Source organism: Pungitius pungitius, chromosome 2, assembly GCF_949316345.1.
Source record: "Pungitius pungitius chromosome 2, fPunPun2.1, whole genome shotgun sequence".
NCBI lineage: Eukaryota > Metazoa > Chordata > Actinopteri > Perciformes > Gasterosteidae > Pungitius > Pungitius pungitius.
This window is the reverse complement of record NC_084901.1, coordinates 28636095-28658626: the sequence shown is the minus strand read 5'-3', so window position 1 is coordinate 28658626 and position 22532 is coordinate 28636095. Positions and strand designations below refer to the sequence as shown.

General features: G+C 41.9%; 1 protein-coding gene across 1 annotated transcript; it reads right to left on the bottom strand.

Annotated features, from left to right (window-relative positions):
• Positions 1-121: 121 nt before the first annotated feature.
• si:ch211-159i8.4 (matrix-remodeling-associated protein 5) lies at positions 122-22232 on the bottom strand. The gene is made up of 17 exons (XM_062560737.1): positions 21892-22232; positions 17276-17401; positions 16476-16612; positions 13388-13517; positions 12220-12458; positions 11774-11925; positions 7802-10885; positions 7320-7591; positions 6643-6910; positions 6349-6549; positions 5638-6156; positions 5340-5511; positions 4827-5093; positions 4604-4730; positions 4299-4379; positions 2456-3602; positions 122-1484 (listed from the first exon to the last, which is right to left on the bottom strand). The coding sequence occupies exons 2-17, from the start codon at positions 17360-17362 to the stop codon at positions 931-933; spliced, it is 7437 nt and encodes a 2478-aa protein (XP_062416721.1). The 5' UTR covers positions 17363-17401; positions 21892-22232; the 3' UTR covers positions 122-930.
• Between the last annotated feature and the right edge of the window lie 300 nt (positions 22233-22532).

The following is a 22532-nucleotide window of genomic DNA, read 5'->3' as shown; positions in this document are numbered from 1 at the left end:
TACATAGTACGAATAGTCATTAATTTAATTTGAATTTACTTAAAACATGACTGAAAATAGTAAAAATAGCGCGAATGACTGACAACAATGTGTGTTTTATTTTTTATAAACTCTTTGTGAAGTTCCCCTTTGTTGTGATTTTGTATTGCTCAAATAAACTCACAATTAAAATATTATGAGCTATTACTCTTCCGCCGTTATGAACATGAATATATGACATTGGTACATACAGTAAGCGGTATGCTGACACACATTATAGAGCAGCAACAGGGTCAGGGATGAATGTGTCCTCATAGAAAAGAGTTCATTAAATTGGCCAATTAACTACATAAGTAGAATGGCTGGTGATATACCCATGTTCAAGAATACATTACTCATCACTGCTTGTTGATAAATTGATGTGAGCAATTTCATCTGGGAAAATCATGTACAGCTGCCAGCAGATTCAAATTCATAATGGTATAAGGGGTACAAATTATATTTAGATATATCAATGATCGTAAATTGTTCATTTGCACAACGAGCATTGTCATAGTAAAATTGTTCTGTGAGGTAAAATGTCAGAAATTATAATGTTGTTTTGGCATTGAGAAAAGGGTCAGTAAGGCCAGAAGTCAAACCTTTCAGCAGTGAGTTAATACGGCTTTTGGAAAAAGTGCAAGTACACTTCAAAGTCCAAAATGCATAATTAAAAGACTTCAGCAAGATTTGGACCACAGATTGCCACCACCATAGAAATTATAAAGGTGAATATTAAAACATTAAACATTTGCAATGTTAATTTAGTGGAAACTGCTTGGCAAGGTGTCGCTAGCCGAGCTTCCACTCAGCCAGTAGGTCACTCTCCGGAGTATCTATTATGCAAAATATAAAAAATCTGATGGAAAGGTCCTCATTCGTACCTAAATCTACAGCAACTGTAACTATCACTCAGACTACTTGTAGGTAAGTAGATTTAAAGTCTGTGCCAAGTGCGTTTTTAGCATTGCATTTGTAAATTCCAGAGTTCATTAGCATTGTGTTCTGTATGACCAGACTGCCCTCCTCTGTCATGTGAATCCCTCCCTGCACCGTGAACCGGTTATGTGGAACCAGCGTTGTGCGTCCAGGCAACGTCCATGAAATATCCGGCTTGGGAATACCAGTTGCAACACAATTTAACTTCACTGGTGATCCTCGGTTGACCCTTGTAATTGAGGTCAGCGTATTAGTTATATGTGGTGGAAAAACCATCACTGCAACTGGGTATGATAGGGTTGTTGAGCCAAAAGAGTTGGAGGCTTTACAGATGTACGTTCCCTTGTCAAAGGTGGCAACCTGCTTGAGTTGAAGGGTCCCATTTGGAAAAAGGAATATTCGGCCAATGGATTGAGGTTTGTCCAAAACAAGACCATTTGGTAGTGTCCATGTGATTGATGCCTGCGGCCAGCTATCCACCGTGCAGGGCAAGTTGAGATTAAGGCCGTACGTGATCTTCATAACACCTGGAAAGGCAAAGTTACAATAGTAAGTCAGTTTCCTGCAGTAATCTCACATAAGTGAGAACAATGCTAAAGTTTCCCATCACATTTTTACTTTTGATTTCTTTTCCCCCTTGGCAGATCCAAAACAAACAAATCATACTTGCATGCTGACCAAAACAACCGCACAAAGGCCAAATCCTAACTCCCCCTTAAACCTGAAGCCCTGAATGCTCAGGGACTGGACTGACGTCACCCGGAAAGTGGTTGAGTGTGAGAGTCTGTGAGGGCTTTAAATTGTGTAAATATATTAATGGAACAGCACTTTTCTGCCACATGGCACGTCACCCAGACAAAGTAAAAAAAATATGAATTACCGTATTTTCGCGACTATAGGTTTAGGTTGCGAAGGTCTTGCGACAGCTCTTTGCTTTTACATGGGATGTGTCGACACCTTGGCAGTGAGACAATTTGTAGGCCTTCAGTTGGGACTGAACCAGCTGATATTAATTTGCACTGACAAGGGTCTGGATTGCTTTTTAATTACTGATAGCTTTGAGCTGTTGTCTTGGCTTTTCATACCTTTTTGCACCTCCTTTTCTTCATGTGTTCAATACTTTTTCCCTGTGTCATTTGACATTATTACACATAACTATATTTCTGAACTTCTTTGTTTTGGGTTCTTTGTATGTATTTGTTACTTGGGTTGTTACCAACATCTGATGAAATTTCAAATTTCATGTCAATAGCTCCTTTGGAAACATATTTACTGAGAAAAATTGTGATGTGTTCAATACTTATTTCACCCGCTGTATACATATAATAATAATAATCAATTAGGTGATTAAATGCTGTCACTTTTACTGATACACTTTGGATTTTTTTCCGTGTTGAATAAACCAAACCAAGGGGAAAAGACAAATTTGTTTACCAACCATTCCACTTAAATGACTAAGGACATTTTTGTTTTATTAATTTGAGATGAAAAAACATACCTGTAGATCCTCTGATCACTGGCTTTCTGCCCGACTCCAGCGCATAACGTTTCTCTGCTTGTCCTGCCACATTTTTTGCCAGGCACCGGTACACTCCCTTATCACTTGCAACTGGTTGAGAAATCCTTAAAGTTCCATTACCCAGATGATGTGTGAAGCGTTGGAGTCTAATACCAGGCGTTAACATTGCCCCATTGGGTAGAACCCATGCAAGCTCTGGGTTTGGCTTGCCACGAGCTGAGCACTCCAGAAACAATTCCCCAACCTCTTGCTTTATTGGTAAGATTTCAATATTGGGAACAGCAAAACTTGGTTTCTCAGCTATAGATGCAACATCTAATTCAACCAAGAGTGAGGCTTCACCCAGATTGTTTTTGGCCAGACAAATGTAACTCCCTTCATCGGTTTTCCTCACTCCTCTCAGCTCCAAGCTCCCATTCCGGTGGACTTCGAAGCGACCACCCAAGTAGAGTGATGGGAGCGAATGTCCATAAGGAGTAACCCATGAGACTCTTGGTTCGGGTTTCCCCCCCACCGTGCAATCCAGAAGCGCTGTCTGATAAGAAACAGCTAAAGCCTTTGTGGTACTCCTCCCTTTCAAGCCATTAATAAAAGGTTCCTGGAGTTCAGCTTCTAGTTTCATGTTTTTGACATCATCACCAGCAGAATTCCGTGCCACACATGCATATTTCCCTTCGTCGGCCAGTACAACCTTTTTCACCACTAACATCCCGTCATCCATGATCTGAAACTTTTCTGATGAGAATGATATCACATCATTCCTGGGTGAGATCCACACGATCTTGGGTGCAGGTTCACCTGTTGCTTGACAACTCAACTGAGCTGATTCTCCTAACTTAACTGTAACCAGTGCTGGTGATTTGGGGTTAATTTTTGGAGTGTTTGGCCCCACTTTGACGCTCACTTTTTTTTCATCCTTGCCAAGTTTGTTTTTGGCAAAACAAGTGTAGTCCCCCTCGTCTCTTTTGCCCATTTGCTGTAGAAGTAAAGTCCCATTGCCAAAAATAACATAACCACGGTTGCGAAGGCCACTGTCATCTGATTGGAGGGCGTTGTTGATTAAAGTTCCATCTGGGAGACTCCAAGTAACTTCGGGGTCAGGAAGGCCTGTTGCAACACAGTCCACCTGAAAAGGGAAACAAAGAAAAACGAGTGTATGAATGAAATTGAAAGAAAGAAAGAAAGAAAGAAAGAAAGAAAGAAAGAAAGAAAGAAAGAAAGAAAGAAAGAAAGAAAGAAAGAAAAAATGAAAGTGTAATTCCTCAGAACCCTCTCTTGCCGGACCATTGGCCTGTAACCTTTAACCCGTGTGTGCAAACTGTGTGGAAGCTTGAACGGTTATGGCGTTCCACCAAATTAGTAGAATCTAGGCTAGTTTGGCAAGACAGCCTTAAAGCATAAGAAGGCTCTCCGTAACACATGACCAGCTTATTACTCATCGTTAATAGAAGGAAATAAAACCAATCCCAGGTCTCTCTTCAGCACTGTAGCCAGACTGACACAGTCACAGCTCTGTTGAGCCGTGTATTTCTTTAGACCTCAGTAGTAAAAACTCCCTGAACTCCCTAGTCCTGGAATGTTGGGGTACTTCTTAAAATCATATATTCTCTTCATTCTCTCCGTCTGTATGCATTTGTGTCCCATTAATACACATGAATGACTTTGCCTCTTGCCCAAGGTCTCTGTGCTTTCCCGCCTCAGATTTTCAAGGATCAGGTATTTAACTTTGGAATATGAGACGCATATCTCAAATGTATTTGAACATCTAAAATCAACATTAACATCCTATGTTAAGTAAAATTTCGCTAGCTCCTAGAAATACCTGGAAATTTTCTCCAAAGGTGACCTTGGTTTGTGCAGTCCTCACTTGTTCAATTTTAGGAGGGGTCATTAACACATCCACCTGATGAAGTGAATATCAGTGAAAGCTTGAAACAAACCGAGACAGAGCATTGAATCATTCATTACAGCTTTTACATGCAAATTAAAGAGGAAAGACACGATTCCTGCCATGTTAGACATCTTTTGGTTGACTTTAACACACATTAACAAAGAAGGGATACTTAATGAAAAAATAAATTAAACAATGACTAATAGAAGGCTGGCTAAAGTCTGCTCTGTTCATACTTGGAAGAGCTCCATGTCCTCCCCATTGGGTCTCTGAAAGACACACAGATAATTTCCACCATCCAGCTCTGTTAGCTGAAGTATCCTCAGAGTCCCATTACGGAACACTTTAATTGGTCTCTCCAGACTGCAGGCAGACAGAAGAACAAATTTCAATGAGAACAATTGTTTTTATAACAGTCAGTATTTTGATGATTTATAAATGTACGTAGTAGTATGTAACCTGTATCTGTGATCCATGATTGTCTTGGAGGGGAGCTGCCAGATTGTCCCTCTTGTGGATCCAGTAGACTCTGGACAGTGGAGATACACAGCAGAACCGTACATAGCAGAGACAGAGTGCTGTTGGGATGGCACCCGATGGCGTTGAGTTGAAGGGATAGAAAGAGGAGGTGGGGGCTGGCGCGAGAAAGAGGAGATATCTGCGCTCACCTCCAGCTGGACAGTTTTTTTAGCCATGCCTACAGCATTAGTGGCCAAACACTCATACCTGTGGGAAGATTGACAGCAGCCAGGTGAGCTCAGAGGAAGTCTTTTCTAAATGACCTGAAAACTTTGAGTTGAATTATACATTTCTATTACGTGGGGCAGCAATACTGTGCTACACAACTTTCACTTCAAATGCAATGATTGGAACTTTGAATGCATGCCCTTCAAAGGCAAATAAAAAGAGATTACCGGAAAGCTTTGACCAGAGTAAATCATCATCAAGTAGAAATATCAATACACATCTCACCTCCCTGTATCAGCTGGTAAAATATTCTTTACATACAGCGTCCCATTGGGGAAGACAAACAGCCTGCGACCAAGAAACTGTGACGGTTTTACATGGCCGCCCCCCGGGAGCGTCCATTTCAGAGCAGGAACCGGTTCCCCCTTCACGGAGCAGTGAACATACACACTCCTGCCTGGTTGAATGGGATTGTTTTCAGTTTAGATTGAAAATGTATTTATTGCCTTTCATTACCATATGAGAAAAAGGTTCTGTATTGGGAAGTTTAGGATTGTTGCTCATACTCAGTCATGTACTATACCTGGCTGAATGGTCATAGTATCCATTGCCGGTTCACTGATGCTTGGCGGCAGAGCGGCCACGTGGAGATGATAAGTGACGGTATCAGCACCTGCTGCATTGCTTGCAATACATTTATAGTCCCCTTTGCTGGAGAAATTGAGAGAGTGAATTTGCAATGTTCCATTTTGAAGCAAAGACATTGGAGAAAGGGAAGTTAGAACAGTCCCGACGTCCCGCACAAACGTCCTGTCTGGAAGAATCCAGGAAATTTGGGCAGGTGGTTTACCCGAAGCAAGGCAGTCTAGAGTCATACTTTTCCCAAAGTAGACGGCTATCTCTGTGGACTTAGGCGGATGGATCTTTGGTGCCTCAGTCTGGACAGCTAAGGTGATGACCATGCGATCTGATCCATAGCTGTTCTGGGCCGTGCAAAGGTACTGGCCTCTATCCTGAAGCTGTACGTTTTTAATAACAAAAGTTCCATTTTTGAAGACTTCAAAACGGGGACCATGCTTGCTGTTGGCAGGGATGGTGGCACCTGAGAGGGGGACAGAAACAAAGAAACAATGATGAGAAAGAGGTTTAAACTCTGAATGATGATTGTCATGACTATTTGAAAATGTCTCTCTCTCTGAATTTACAAAGTGATAGTATCTATTTTAACAAAACAGCAATAATTGAATTTGAGCTTGTTTTTTTTCTTTCTCTCTGTTTTCTCTCTTGCACTGACCTGTGGAGACTTTGGTCCATGCAATGCTGGGTTCTGAATTCCCTGTTGCTTTGCAGTGCAGGAACACATCACTCTCCGCCAGTACGGACACGCTAGCGGTGGTCACGGTGGTAATGCGGGGCTTCATCCCACCACTTCCAGCTCCCACCACCCATGGGAAAGGAGGTACAGCTGTTGGCCACCGAGAGCTAATTTGTCCAGCTACAAAGAAGTATATAATTATCACTGTATAAAAATATATTGCGCAATTCTATTCTAAATACATTTTTTAAATTTTTTCAAAAGGCCCCTTACCTCCAACAGGCCACCGACCTCCATGAATTACCCCAGAGGTGGGCTGGGTAGGACGAAGTGTTAAAATTAACGCTGATGATGAAGGTTTAGTAGGGTTCAAAGGCTTGTGGGCGTAAGAAGCAGTGGGTGCTGATTGTTTCTGGGTATTGGGTCTATGTGGAGATGGAGGGTTGGGTTTAGGTGTGATGGCGAGGAGAGGGTTATGGTAGCCAATGCGAGGTTTAGGTGTCCCCATCCTCCCTAGCTGAGCGATGCGTTCGAGCTGAGCCTGGAAAAATCCAAATGATCAATTATTCTCAATTGAAAATAGTAATTGACCCTTTGCCCATTCTCGCCCCTTACTGCTGCTCTGTCCGTCCAGTTACCATAAATATTACATACATATTACGAAAATATTACTTAAAAAACCTGAAGAAATATTAAACAGAAGGCTTTGCATTGGTTTTCGGTGTATATCCAGAATTTCAAACTGATTCAGGAGTGAAAAAGTTCAACACATAAGGAAGTATGCATATTGCAGTGTAAACATGAACCATCCCATCACCTGGCAATCAAGGCAGAAGACATAGGAATTAAGGAATAACACTTTCACTCCACTTTGTGCTTTTAAAACACTTTTTGAATATGAAAATGCACAAGACTGACTGCATAAAAACGAAAACAACCATTCATCCTACCTGTCTGTATCTATTTCTCAGCCTTGATAGAAAAAGTTGGTCTCTGGTTTGTGTCCTGCCATCCACATGGTGATTTTCATGTTGGTGCTGGTGATGCGACAGATGGGGATTGGAGAGTGTAAATCTGGAATTCCCTGTTTTTCCAGAGAGTGTAGGTGCAGGCTTTACAGTTTCTGCGACGACCTCTGGCCGGTTGGTGACAACCTGGTTTTGAGCCCAGGGGTGGGGGAGAACCCAGGGTTGGGGCGTATGCGCAGAATGGGAGCCAGGACCTAAAGAACAATAATTCTGTCAAATAAACATATGTGCACTCCAACCAGTGTTAAGTTGGTTTGTCAATATAATGCCCAACAAAGATTATGTTATAATATTACTTTTTCACAGCATATTTATTCTACATATTTGTTCTATTTACTACCATTATCACCTTTATTTTAAAAGTGTAATTATAAAAATAAACCATTACACCAAAACGTTCTTACCTTGCCTTGTATGAGGAATTGAACTTTGGCCAGGGTAGAGTGGGTAGTAAGGATGGTGTAAAGGCCAGCGAGAGGTGGGGGGGACTTTGGGAGGCTGGGAATGTCCACCCGGATTCACTTTGCCTTGCTTTGCTGTCTTTCTGTCTTGGTTTGTCCTGGAAGCAGCGGTTTGCCCTACTCCCTCTTTGAGCTGATGGAGCCAGGGGTGAACTGGCTCCACTACTTGGAAACTGTGGATCTCTGTCTTTACTTTTGACTTGTCTTCATCCTCTTTCTGTGTGAGTTCTTTTTTTCTACTTCTCGCTGAATTTGAGGTGGATGTAGTTCTTGCTTGAATGGGTGTATTATGTTCTGGTGAAGGTTGTGTGTTGGGATTTGGTTTAGTTGTTGTGGTTAACCGGATGATATCCCCTGTACTGTAATGCTCTGTAACCTGCTCCTTTTCATGTTTTTCTATGCTTTTCAAACTGCCTTTGGTGTTGATTTTGAGTTTTTCTTCCCTTTCCATTGCTATTATTACCTCTCTTCCACTCTCTCCAAGATATTCATTGTCCCTGCCCTTTTCCTCAGTTTCAATTATAGTCTTTACACTCTGTCTCTCAGATTCCGTAAGCTTCATTGTGTCTGTCTCCTTCTCTTCAACAGGTCTTTCGGTTGGATGTGGAGGACTATCAAGCTTCGAAGCGACAATTATTTTTGGTGGAGAGCTACCTTGATCTTTTTTTCTAGCTGGTGATGTGGCAAGCCTACTGCCAATATCATGAGTGGCATGAGGGGTTTCACTCTTCAAATCTTCTTTGGCATCAAAACCACCACTATCCTTTTTATTGTTTTCTTCATAGTACTCACCTGTGTCTTCATCTGTCACATACTCAGCAGATAAGATGTTGTGGTTCTCCATTGTGGTTGGAATAGGTATTGCTGTTGTTGTTATTGTTGTCGTTATAGTGGTAGTGGTAGTAGTTGGCTGGACGGTTGTTTGCTGGTTGTTTGACGGATGATATAAGGGGTGTCCGTGTGGACGGGCTGTTTTCATTTTGGGTTTTCTACGATTGTAAGCGGGTCTTCTTCTGTTTGTCCGACCTGGAACAAGGATGTCTGTCCTTTTACCCTCTATCGAGTGCTTACTTTCTGACTGATCAACTGGTAGATTATTTCCAACAGCAAGAGGGTCTGTGACTGCTTTTCCAGTGTCTGCCATCCCACCAACACGGTGGGGGCTTGGTTCTGTACTTCTGGGAGGCGGACGTTGTAGAACCTCTGGCTGACTTTCAGATCGCTCCGAGTAATCCATTTTATTCTCTGTAGAATAAGCTTCAGTCTTAGATGTTGTGTTGGTAGGGAAACTAGTTGGCTCTTTCCTGGTATTAGTAGGGGTTGTGGTAGGGGGTAAGGTTTTAGCATTCATGGAAACTGCTGTAGCTGTTGTTGTTGTTGTTGTTGTTGGTTTGGAAGTACTTGTTTGGATAGTTACAGTGCTGGGCTCTGGAAGGGACTGCTCTGTGGGCGAAGCAACACTTGGTCTCGCATTTGCTTTAGCCAAAATGTCTGCCCAACGATTTTGATCTAATTCTTTCACCGATATATTGGGTTTTCTTTTTGAATCTTTAATTCTTAACCTCTTAGAAACCCTATTATGATTCCTTTGTGGAGTTACTGTTTTGGGGATCTGTGTACCAAAAGGACGTATAATTTCCTGATAATCTCCCCCTGAACCCTCTCCTTCCTCTGAACTAAATGGCAGAATCTGTTGCTTTTTTGAAGTCTGTACTTTTGCTCTATCAGGGGAGTTTTCTCTTTCTGTAACTTCAACCAGGTGTGATATCATGTCAACTCCATACAGATTTGAGGCCAGGCAGGTGTATTCCCCTGCATCTTCCTGTGTCAATCTCCTTACCACCAAAGTCCCATTTTCCATCACTTCTGTCCGTCTTGTCTGTTGCGTTGGAAGAAGAATTTTGTTTTTGGGTAGGTACCACATAGTTTGACTTGGCTGAACAGAGGTCACCTCACATGGGATAAAAAAAGATTGTCCCTTTTCAACTATAATTTTCTGACCATTTAAAGCTGTTGAGGTGAGTGACAGTTCTTTGATGGTGAGCCGCAGAGGTATCAAGTCCACACCAACCTTGGTACGGACCATACAATGGTAAAGGCCCGAGTCTGACAGTGTAGCATTTAAAATCACAAGTTCTCCTCTTTCAGAAATTTGAATTTTATCAGTTGCGTCTTTTACAATGGACAAATCTGTAAGCATCCACTCCACTCTCACCTCTGGATCTGAAGTGACCACAATGCACTCTAAATGGACCTTTGATCCTTCGAGAGCAGTCTGAACCCGTCCTGCTGTCCCTCTGCGAATTAGAGCCCAGGACATCTCAAGGTCATCTTCGGATCCTCTGTTGCTGTTGATGTCCTTAGTAATTACAGTAGTGAAATCCATCACCAGTTTCTTGGTGGTTGTTTGTTGTCTGTTGAGCCTCAAAGTGATTCTGGGTTGAAGCAGCCATGAGGGTTCTGCTAACAAGTACCCTTTTAAATCAGTGAAATATGGGGAATTTTCATTTACTGCTTGGACATATTGATAGGTTAATCCGCTTTCATTTCCTCTCAGCCCACCTCTCTCCAAGATAGCAGGGCTTTCATAGTAATATGCGACCAATTGCCATAGATTTTGCAACGTCTCCCGATCAATTTCACACTCGAGGACAGTCACTAGAGATACATTGACGGACAACTCGCCAAGCGACTGCGGATTTACTGTCCAAGTCATGGGTGAACTGTCTCCAGGGTGTCGCACATCACACGCCACATGAGCACTGTTTCCATGGGTGTCAGAGAGAACAAATGTCAAATGGCCCAAAGGCTTCTCAAAGTCACGGGTGTATGGAAGGTCAGGCTCCAAATCAGATGCCGCCCACACAGGATTGTCCCACTGTTTGAGGGCCGACCGAAGAACTGGCCGCTCACAGGTAAGCTTGGCTGGAGTCAGTCCTAGCAAAAGGGTCTTATTCAGGGGTTGAGGAGAGGAGCACTGGGGGCAAGTTTCGCTTGAGCCACGTTCCTTCTTGCATTTTATAACACCTGGAAGAAAGAGGGATTGATAAATAAGAAATTGCAAGACCTGCCTCATTAGGCACAACCGAATTAATCTAAGGAATTCAAAGGGAAGAACAGGCAGGGGAAAATTGGATAGGAAAGAGACAAAAGTCCTTAAAGATCGGGCAAGGCAAAAAATAAGCAATCAATTACCATGGGAGAAGAGATAAAAAGTAGAAAAATGTAACTATCAGCTATTATCAACTCATCTGTTCCTATCAACAGCTACCATGTGGGGCTGGTTATTCACAAAAAAAACAAAGAGATAGTTCAGCAGAACATCATACTGACACAACCTGTGCGTGGCTGTTGAACATAGCGGAGCGTTTTAGAGCTAAAATTTACGTTGTGTGTTAAAGAGTTAAAAGAGAGTGAATATTGGACCTACATTTGTCAGGTACATTACATGTCATTTAGCTGATGCTTTTATCCAAAGCAACTTACGTGACATCTTTGCCTGGGGAGCAACCGGGGGTTGGGTGTCTTGCTCAGGGACAATTCAACATGGCACATTGAGATTCAAACCACCAACCTTGCGGCTCTCAGCGCATCACACTACTCCATGCCCCACCATTGCCAAGATAGAGACACACTCACACAACTTAAGATATCTTTCTCAGGAGTTGGTGTAGCTTAGCTTAAAGAAAAAAAAATATTCTGCCGGAAGTCATCCCCAGGTGGTCAGAATAATAAATTTTAAACTTGTTTAATTCCTTTATTGTCTTTAGTTCCTCTATGAACCTTTACCTAAAGTAATTCCTTTGTTTGCCAATCCGCTTTAAGATGGAGCTTTTTGGCAATGAAGCGTAGATAAAAGGAGTTATTTTCTAATGTGAGAAAACAAGATTTGAGTATTCATTAATGCTTTCCTACCTTCATGTGTGGAGCTCCATTCTATCAACCAGTGGAGCTGACAGTCACAGGTCCAGGGATTACCGTGTAGAGAGAGGATCTCAAGCCGGGGAGCTGTCTTCAGCACTGCGGCAGGAAGCTGCTCTAACAGGTTGTCTGACAGGTGTAAATGTCTAAAACAAAAACATACCTTTTTATTCACTTACTGGTCTGCAGGTTGACAAGAGGATGATTATTATTGCATGCAATGTGAAGTGAAGTGAAAGAAACACATGTACTGTAGTACCCATAAGGTACAATGTGCAGGTTTGTCATTTTATACCTGGAAGCAATTTGGGGAATAGGCCTCATTTAAATGTTAGACACTCCAAAATGAGTACAATTTCACAAGTGCAATTTATATGACTCTAAAACCTTTGAAAAGATGCTAAATTAAGAGAAATATCTTCCGCCTTTCTATTTCTTACTTGAGTCCCGATGTCCAAAAGCTTCCTAGCAGTGACACTGTTATGAAGGTATGAGGGTGGATCTCTTTGAGAAGGTTACCCTCCAGCTGCAGGAGTTTTAAGGAGCTTAGGCCAGAGAAGGAGTATGGCTCTATAAAGTCAATGAGGTTGTGGTCCAGATGAAGACGGATCAAACCGACAAGGCCTTCAAAGAGACCCGGGTTTACAGATTTCAGCTTGTTGTAACTCAACTTCAAGATCTGTGAAAAAAATAGTGAGTGTTATACTGTTGTCGATTGAAAATGAAAACTGTGATATGCTTATTATGAGCCTTTTTCACATTTGAGAAGGCTGTCGATACTGGCTTGTCTTAGCTAGTTATGTTGGCTGCCCTAATAAAGAAATGAGCTAAAAGTGGCTAGTACATGTGTAGAGCTGCATATTTCCCCGTGGGTTAGGCCGCATGAACAACTGCCGAACCGATTCATTCTCGCTTCGGATTCATATTGTGGTACTGAAAAAGTGATGCTGTTTTGAAAATGGGCATCGGGTGACATTTTTATTCATCATTCTGCATTACAAAAAAGTATCTCTTGTGACATATCTACTTATTATCATTGTGTCATCATTCCATTTTTTGGGGAACATTTTTAACCTCAAATATGTTCCTGACTCAACCAAACCCAAATGTGGATTGCTTCATATCCATTACTTATACATTTTCCGCCCGTTAAGAATGAAAAGTTATGTTCTGATTGGAGCCACCTGGACACAACAACACTGCATTCTTAGTCAAACAACCGACGAGTTTACTAATTGTTGACTTTAAAGGGGAGATTTTGATCTGATTCCACAGATGGGGGGGGTTGACTTAGATCTGTTGGACCATCGTACCTGAACCAAATAGAGAAGAAACCACAGGTTCTTTTAAAACTTAATCCAATTAATGGTCTCTTAGCTCTTAATGATGAGTCATGATTGAGAAGTTCAGCCATATGTGGAGGTTCACTTTTTTCCATGTCCACTAGGATTATTGAATTCAGAAATTACATACACTGTATAAATTAAGGAATTTCTTTTCACCACCTTTGCATATAGTAACTAGTCTGTCTGATTTTGAAGACAGTTCAAAAATGGTCATCATTGGTATTATACTTGAAAGACCAAGACACACACACAAAAACTCTACCTGTAGTGATCTCAGGCTGTAAAACGCCCCAGGATGGACTGTGCTAATGTCGTTGCCATGCAACATGAGCATTTCCAGTTGCCGTAGAGACTTGAATTCTGACCCCTCCACCTCTGTCAGGCTGTTATAACTGTTAGAGGGAGAAAAAAAGCAGGACCAGTTACTGGGATGAAAGAGAAACCTAATGTCAGTTAAAAATCAGTGCATGTGTCCGGGCAATGTGACCTTCAAAACAAAAGGGGCAAGATAGCAGTAAAGAATGGATGGAAAGACAGATCACAGAGAAACCTCACGTAACCTTTGAACCCAATGTATTTGATCATTTGTCAGAGGAAAAGCACACACAAACACACACACATCAAGCCCCAAAGTGTTGAAAAACACTTTGGTCTCAAGTTTGGTCTCAAGTTTGGCTTTGCCACATTTTAACTTGGTGTTATTTTGGTGCGAGATAAAGAGACCTCTCTATTTTATTTCAAGACCGGTAAACCACAAATGCATGGGTATCAGCAGTACTGGGACTAGCACTTGTCTTTAGCACTGGTCTCACCTTGCTCTCAACTCTTAAAAGTCTTGGTCCTGTTGCAAGTCAGTTATGTTAGGATCTTGACTTCTTCTCATCCCCTAAAAGCCTTGGTTTTGTCGGGCGAAATCACCCCCCTCCCAACCCCCCCGGGTTGATCGAACCATCCGCCCCTGTTGCACTGATGCACAGTAGACATGGGCCCAGCATATGTTTAAAAACTCGGGGTCGATTTGGGACCCTGGTATATAATTATATCAGCAGTTAAAATACAAAAGAGCCTTTCTTGGAGTCTTCAGGCCACAGCACATTGCAAATAGTTAACTGATTGCCAACTTCAGTATAGAAGAGTAGAAGTCAGCCAAGAGCATCATTAAATAAAAGAACGTTACAAAGCACATTATCTATTGGCAGGATCCCACCGCATTTGAGAGATTTCACTCTTTGTGAGTTTGTCGCCAGGTCTTCCAACAAAAGGAATCAGCACAGTCTACTACCCTGTAGTGAGTTCTTAGACTGTAAAACACACAGCATTCCCTCTTTGCTGTTATTACTATCCAATTGAACACATGTGATGGATTTTGCATTTTTACACTGCCATCAATAAAACGCCAGCTAATAATATAACATCTAGTGGGCTTTTTTCTCAGCATGCACAACGTTTTTTTATTGGTAACTGAACTTTAAACGCTGACGAAGGGCTTTGCAATTATAACAAATGAAAGGTGTAGCATTTCTTTGGTGTACAGGAGTACACCGAATGTTTACTTTTTGAACACTGTAGTTTATGTTTTCAACACATTTTGTTACCAGAAAAAGTGGCAATTTAATTAACATGAAAAATAAACAACAACACAGAAAGCAGAGGAAAGACGTGGATAATACATTAAAAACACTAAGTATATTTCTGCTTATTTAGTGGCTGGGAAAGTGGTAGGTTTAACCCTTGAATAGTCCAAAATTGCAGCTGCCAAATTCCATAGTTTTCTGTGTTTTACAACTGTTTATATTTTTATCATCAAATTTCACAAGCATGTCAAGCATGTTTGAAGCATATCTAGGCTGTGAGTGATCAACTGTACCGAAATGATAGTGTAATCAATCCTATTGCAACCAAGTTTGGAATCAAGATCCACGGTGGATTTCCAAAAGAAATTGTGGCAAACTTGTTTGTGCTGTTAACAGTAATTCATCATTACTGCATCATGACACAGCACTTAGAGAGTGAGCTGAATCTTCAGCCCCAGGGTTTGAGGGCCCATACCATCCTCCATGGCCCTTTATGTGAGCAACTTCCTTTTGAATTCAAAGGACTAAAGAAAACCAGGCCTGGGACTGTAAATAAAACCATGCAAACATTCCTGGTGTGAACATATACCAAAAGTTTTGCATTAGCAACTAAATCCCCCAGCTCTGCATTCCCCGGTTTGCCGGGTGGTCTAATGTTTAGAAAGTCAGACCCTGTTAGCTCCCTAAAGGTTTGATCTCCCTCCAAATGTCTGCTCCGCGGAAGCGAACTTGAGATATTCCCTTTATTCACATTATGACATTCCGTATAACTTTCTACCCCACACAAAGAAAAACCATCAGGAATCAACAGACAATCAGAATATCGTATGCAAGAGTAAACATCAAACTATCTACTAGCTGCACAAGTGGGGAACGGGACACAATTGATGACCGATTCTAAGAGGGACTGTTGCAACCGCTCGACAGGTGTTCCCACACCGCACAAATGCTGTACAATGTAATGAAAAATGAGGTCCTTTTTTGGAAAGTGAATGATAGATGAATAGAACAACCTTTTTCAAGTAGCTGTTTTAGGTTAAATTGATAAACACGCCAACATTTTGTACAAGTTGGTTTATATCACTATCATTCACATCAATTCATTCAAATATTTGTATTAATAGTATATTTTATTTATATTTATTATCAAACGTCCACTTTTGTTAAAATGACATGATATTGATCATGAACAAAAAAAATGACATGACATGAAATGTAACAAAAAGAAACTTAAAATGATAGTGAAAAAGTACAGACTTGTGTACAATTTGAACATACTTGAATAATAAACATGGGGGTTACACTTATTTTAAAATAATATGTTTAACTTTCATTTTACATCAGCCAATACTTAAGATTACATCTAAAGAAGCGAAATGAAGCGATGGCTGATGCAGAAGTACTGACCAGACTGGGAGGTATCAATCTTAATATTTTGTGCCACTTGCCCTCCCTTATTGTTCCTTTGTACCTAGCTTCTTTGCTTCCTGAAGCATGGTGTCATTAACCAACTATGGTAAGCAAGAGTGTGACTCCTCTGTAAAAGAACCTCGACAAAAAGCCCTTGCCTCAGCAAATTGATTCGCGAGTTCTCAGAGGCGGTGATTGTCAGCTAAAGCAAACACTCCTCCGACAAATCACCTACTCCACATTCCAATCTACTTCCTGTGAAGTGTTTGGGTTTCTTCCCCCACGGGCTACCATTCACAACAATGTCTCAACGCTGCCGTGTGTGTGTGTGTGTGTGTGTGTTTGTGCACAGCGATCGAGTCCTACCCGAGGTTGAGCCTCTCCGTGTCTTTAGGAAAGGTTTTCGGTACGGTAGTGAGGTGTCTGAAGGTACAGTGGACCTCTTTAACACCTGGACAGCTGCAGCTTCGTGGGCAGGGCGGGATGGCACGTAGAGGGGAGATCTATGGGAAATTGAGAGGAAAGTTACAACGTACATCAGATGGAGAAGGTTCAAGGAAGAAAAAAATAGAGAGCAGGGAAGGTAAACATGGGAATGTATGACACTAACAAATTGTAGCACTTAAATTGTACTTTAACTCTTATCTATAGCAAGATGTAAATCGGCTTATTTGATGAAATTACACAGTTATTTTTTTGTTTTTTGTGTTTGTAAATAACACTATATAACAAATAACATGTAATGTAATGTAATAACAGAGGAAATGAGAAAGCAGTGAGCAGCAGGAATCAGAAATTCAGGCAGGATGAGATAAGGGAAGGAGAAGCAAACGGATGAGTTCAGACCTGTGTAGCCACTGACAGTTGATTTAGGGCTGGCATAAAACAGACCAGGTATATTGATGTTGTGCCATGCTTTGCCTCATTCCACCATGATAAAAAAAGCATAGTTTTAAGAAATGTCACGAATCTATAATTGGGTGTGTGTCTTTCTGTCTACGTCTGCCTCGGCCAGAGTTTTATCGGGGAACTGATTGGTTTTCCTCTGAAGCAGCATCAACGGCGCAACAACAATTGTGTTACAGTTGTTATCTTCAGACAGGCTTCTCTGGCTTAAGTTGCTGAGCCACTGGTTGACGTCGGGAGCTTCCACAGCGCAAATTTACCGTTTGCCATAGCAGTGATGAGAAGAGCAGGGGAAAGCACGTAGCAGCCAACCTGCGGAAGGAGTTGGAGCACCACCACGGCGCCATGATTGGACAGCTGTTTGACCGCTTACGCCATCAATACACCTGCAGGAAGGAATGGTTGATTTAGATACATGGTTGCATGTCAACAAACGGCAGACATTATAACCACCTACTGCATGGCTGTGGCTGTGGATGGTATTTGTGTGTGACTGTTAAACTGGAGGCTCCGTGTAGTACTTTGCATTCAGCGGTTTCGATGCTATCATTTTCATTCAATTAATCAACGTCAAGGTATTGTTTCACACAGAACACAATGAGCAGTGCCTGAGGTGAAAGATGGGTTTGGTTAGTCACATCAACAGCAGACCCTTTCACTTGAAAGTAAAAGTTTCACTGTTATATAATTACAATTCTCCAGCTATAATTCAAAGGGGTAAGCTCTCCAATAGTGTACATATGGCTTTTAGTGCACAGACACGCTTACAGCATGACATACATTTTCAGCTTAATATTTTTTTAAACATTAAAAGAAGAATTCTTGACATGGCAATCATTACCTCTCAGATTGATTCTTCAGCTTTGGCAAAACTTAATAAAAGAGAAAATTAACATAATGACTCTTGAAACTTTAATCACTTGACACATGCCCAAACTGGTACAGCCGTAAATGTTAAGATGAGGGAAAGTAAGAGACAGAACGACAGATATTAGGAGATATAGAAAGAAAGCGGGGATAATAAAAATTCCGCATTGAAGGGCTGTGAAAAAAACAAACCATAGCTGAGTAAGTTGATGACTGCAGCAGCAATTCTTTCACCAAACTATTCGCCCTCAAGGTAGATCCAACATGCCAGAGATTTTGACACTAGATTAAATCCTGCCAGTCTACACCTTTCCCCAGGAAGACTCAGCGGAGTGTAAATCCTCTTTTATCCAACATAATCACGTTCCAGACGAGGAAATATGCGTCCACTTGAGCTCTTTCAGGTCAAACAACTGCCACACACACAATACAATAGAGTGGAAAAAAAGCCCTTCAAATTGCCCATTGTGGTTTGCTACAGTGCCAGGTGGCCTGGCGCTCACTATGTCGGTTTAAATGTTAACAAGCTGCTCGAAGGGCATTACTTACCAATTACATACCCTCAATTCCCATGAACACACACGCAGGAGGGAGAGAGAAATATGTGGAGGGAGAGAAAGAAAAGTTTGCAGGTACCAAACAACACAAATACCTGTTTGGAAGTCATTAAAGGCCAGTTTGGGGGTTTCTGGTTCCTCACATGGAGACTAATTCACCTAACAACAGCTGTGGGTGTGTGTGTGTGTGTGTGTGTATTTGTGTGAGGGCCTCAGGAAGATGTGCTGCTATAATATTGACATTCACGCTAAAGAACCCACAAACTCATCTAAGAGGTGACAGTCAAGATCTCGTTAGAGATTTGGATGTGTTCTTCTACATCCCATATGTCAAACTAGCGGATGACGTTGCCATTGTGAGAACTGCAGAAAGGTCCACACAGATGTTTTGCAGGCCGCCTCCCCGCCAGGTTCTGCAGCTTTTACTTGTCTTAAAAAGAAGTTGCCGCCAGATCAATTTCCACTCTCTACTAGCTCTGTTTTTGGTCTCCGCCAACCTTGGAGTTGCACATGTACCCCAGCAGGTAGTGAACAGAGGCTTTAAAGAGCTTGCTTTGGCATGAAATACAGCCGGCTCTACCATTAAAACTAAAGAGCTGGCACGCTGAAAAGCTGAGGGGTGCAGCAGAAAAATCTCTAAAAAAAGAGATTACATTTTTGAATTCAATTCATATTGTCTCGCTATCGGGTCATCAAAGAACAATCAAGATTGAAATATAAACATTAGCCGATGACATGTGTGATAATAATCCTTATAAGCCTCTTCTCCTGCATCATGTACAGGGAGGTCAGCAGTCAGGGTCAAATACAGAGCACAGACTCGTTGGTGGGGTCGACACTCCAGCAACTTGAATGTGTGCCCTCGGGTCTCTAGTAACTTTGCCACCTGGTGCCATAATCATGAAAAGCTATTACCCGACATTGGACTTATAGAGATATACCCAAAGCTCACAATGAATGTCCCACATTGTCTGTGAACATTTGTATAATTCTAAGAACATGTTAAAGGGACATTGGGTGTTTTTTATTAGTGGTTCCACACAAGCCGTTCAGTGACCCATACGTAACACGTCTCAGGTTAGACTAAAAACGTTCTACCTTTAACTTTACAGATGTGTCCGCACGGTCGGTCTCCAGGATCGAGGGTCATGATAGTGACAATGAACGCTATGAGCCAGATGGTTTCTCTGCTCTTCTGTAATGGTTTTGCCTGCTCTCCGATGTTAGCACTTTTGAGACCGGAGAGTGAGTGAACAGGAAAGGAAATAAGGAGAGCAGGGTAAAAACAGAAAAGTGGGAATAAGGAAGGTAATGGAAAGTATGATATTGGGGAGCAGAAGAGCAATGGAAAACAGAAGGAGAGAGATGTAGGGCGATGAGAAAAGTGTGTCCCTGGACAATGGAATCAATCTGTAGCTTTAACGGAATCTCACCAGACAGAGATAAAGTACTTCTGGAGCCAGAGCACAGCACTACTGAACCCCCGGCTCATCAAAATCATATGCTCATCGCCACATAGTGGTTTCCTTTCAACACACATCCTTCACTCCTTTGTTCCTTTTCTTTACAGGTCTTTGGTGGAGAACCTTGAAACAAGATCGGGGATTGAACTATGCAGGGAGTCAAGGTCATGCTGATTAAGATATTGTACTTTTTCTATTCTAGTTGTTCTGGGTCTGAACCCCCATGGTAGAAAACACATGTGATAAAAGCTCAATTAAATGTAATTTCAGCTAAATGAATGTCCTACCGATGCACCATATTTCATTTTTGTTGACAGTATGGAGCTGTGTGATCAAGAATCAACAAGAAGTTGGCTCACACAAGCAAAACGTTGCTGTAATCGTAATAATAGGTGGGGTTAGGAACGACATTCCTGCCTATTGTGTTTTTTCGGGAAGTCAAGGGTAAATTGAACTTGGTTCAAGCTAGCATGTAGTCAGTAATGTAACAGACGGCTCTTTTGTGTCCATACTTATTTGACTTTGCATCAAAAGCCAAAGCAGCCGTGTGTACATGGTGTACCCCTTTAAGAATGCCGCAGTGAGGCCAACACATCTTAATGTCAGAAGCATTACGTTGACGGGCAGCCGAGCCACAGCTGCTCGATTCAAGACGGCACATGTCAAGAAAAGACTTCAGTACGGTTCCCACATGTTTTAATGCAAGTTTAATATTATTTATTTCATTTTATTTCCAGACTCAAGAGTCCGTATAAAAATATATCATCTATGGTATCATGCGCAGCCATGCACTTTGACAAATTTAAAACACAATGTAAGTACAATGTGTCAGGTGTTGCTTTTAGACATTTATATTTAAGATACTCATGGGGAGACCTGTAATCTATTAGCTTTAGTTGACTATTTTATTCACGAGCCTGATAAAACTTTGAATGATTATTTGGATGAGATTTCAAATACTCCAACTGAATGTTAATTAACTATTTGGAGGGCAGATTCCTTTCCAATATCCCTTTCCAAGATAGGGCTGTAAATCTTTCAAAGTTTTAGTATGGTTTGCTGCACGACACAAAGAGGAGGTCGGGCGGCTTTGATCTGAGCAAATCTAAAATACTTGTCTAGGCAAAGACAAGCAAAGCTCTTTTCTGTCTGTTGCTTTTTATTACTAAAAAGCTTCCCCCTTTTCAGTCGCTAAAACTAAGCAGCTTGTTGCTAATAAATACCTAAGGACTATTTATACTGAGCGCCTGTTTGCCCGCAGCGCATATGGGTATCAATACGATTGCCAAAGGGCCCGGTCACAGTAAACAAACCCTTTCCTCGAAAAAGGCTGGTTGACAGAGATTTTCCATTTCTTGTACACAGCACAAAGAGGGTAAATATTTGCCATTTGAAAAGGTTCTGAACATTAATCATATGGGAGGCTTTTGCAGCTTTTCTTTCTTTGCGGCGGGGCAAAAACAGAAGGCACAACAGGGTTCAAAGATGAGCTCTATTTCAAAGCGTTCTACATATATACAAGTAGATGGTCAAAATAAGTACATCTGGACTGTTGTCGGCCCATAATTCAAGTCAATCAACAGATGGGCTCCCGCAGCACTGACCACATGCTCACAACAAGAATCCGATTCCAGAGTGCGGGGGACATTCCCCGATGTCGAGCAGACAACTGCCGCTCTAAAAGCTGTCACTTCTGCAACCTTTTGACACCAGTTGAACAACCTCCACTGAATCCACTTGACCCTTTCAGACTAAATGAGGGACAATTACTCATCAGTGACACGACAGCTGCTGTCAGCTCACTGCTGAAATTGCAGACGTTTGGTTTCAGGTGCATGTGGGTTTTTGGTGCAGAGCTCAAGGTGTTAATACAGAGATTATTTGATTAGATTGTTGCACTTAGACCAAAGAAACATCCTCTGTTTCATTTACTTTTATATCTGGGGGCATTTCATCATTTCTCTTTGTAAAAAAACATAAAACACTCACCATGAAATTCCTCCAGAAAAGGGAAGGAATAGCAGTAAAAAAAAAAGATCTCCAAAACCAGTTGTTCGGTTATCAGTGCAGGCTGGAAAGTCTTCCAGTATCCAGTTGATGTTATTGTGTCGTGGATGTTTTCTGAGTTGTAAAGCCACCGAGGTCCCAACGTCTGTGAAAGGGGGAGCAGCGGGGTGGATGGAGCGTTTTCTATCTGTGTGTGTGTGTGTGTGTGTGTGTGTGTGAGTATGGAAGTTTGACCCTTGTATTGGTTCTCAAGGCATCTGGATTTCCGATCCCCTCCTTCTAGTCCCTGTTCCGTAGCTGCTCAGTCAGGAATGCTGCCTCTCCATCCGCCTACACCTCTGCTCCTTCCCCTTGCCTCCTCCATTCATCTCCTCTCCCTCCCTCTGCTTTAACTCCCCCCCCCCCCCTGCTCTCTCTCTCTCCCCCCTCTCTGAGACTCTGACTCCCATTTCACACAGCCGATCCTGGTGGAAACATTATCGCTTCCCTTTCCCTTTTCACTGTTTCCTCACTGTGTTTTTTCACCTTCGCCACTCTAAACCCCCCCCCCCACACACACACACACACCCCCACCCCGGGCTGTTTTTCTCCTCACCGCTTTCACCATTGCCAGCTCTCCAGCT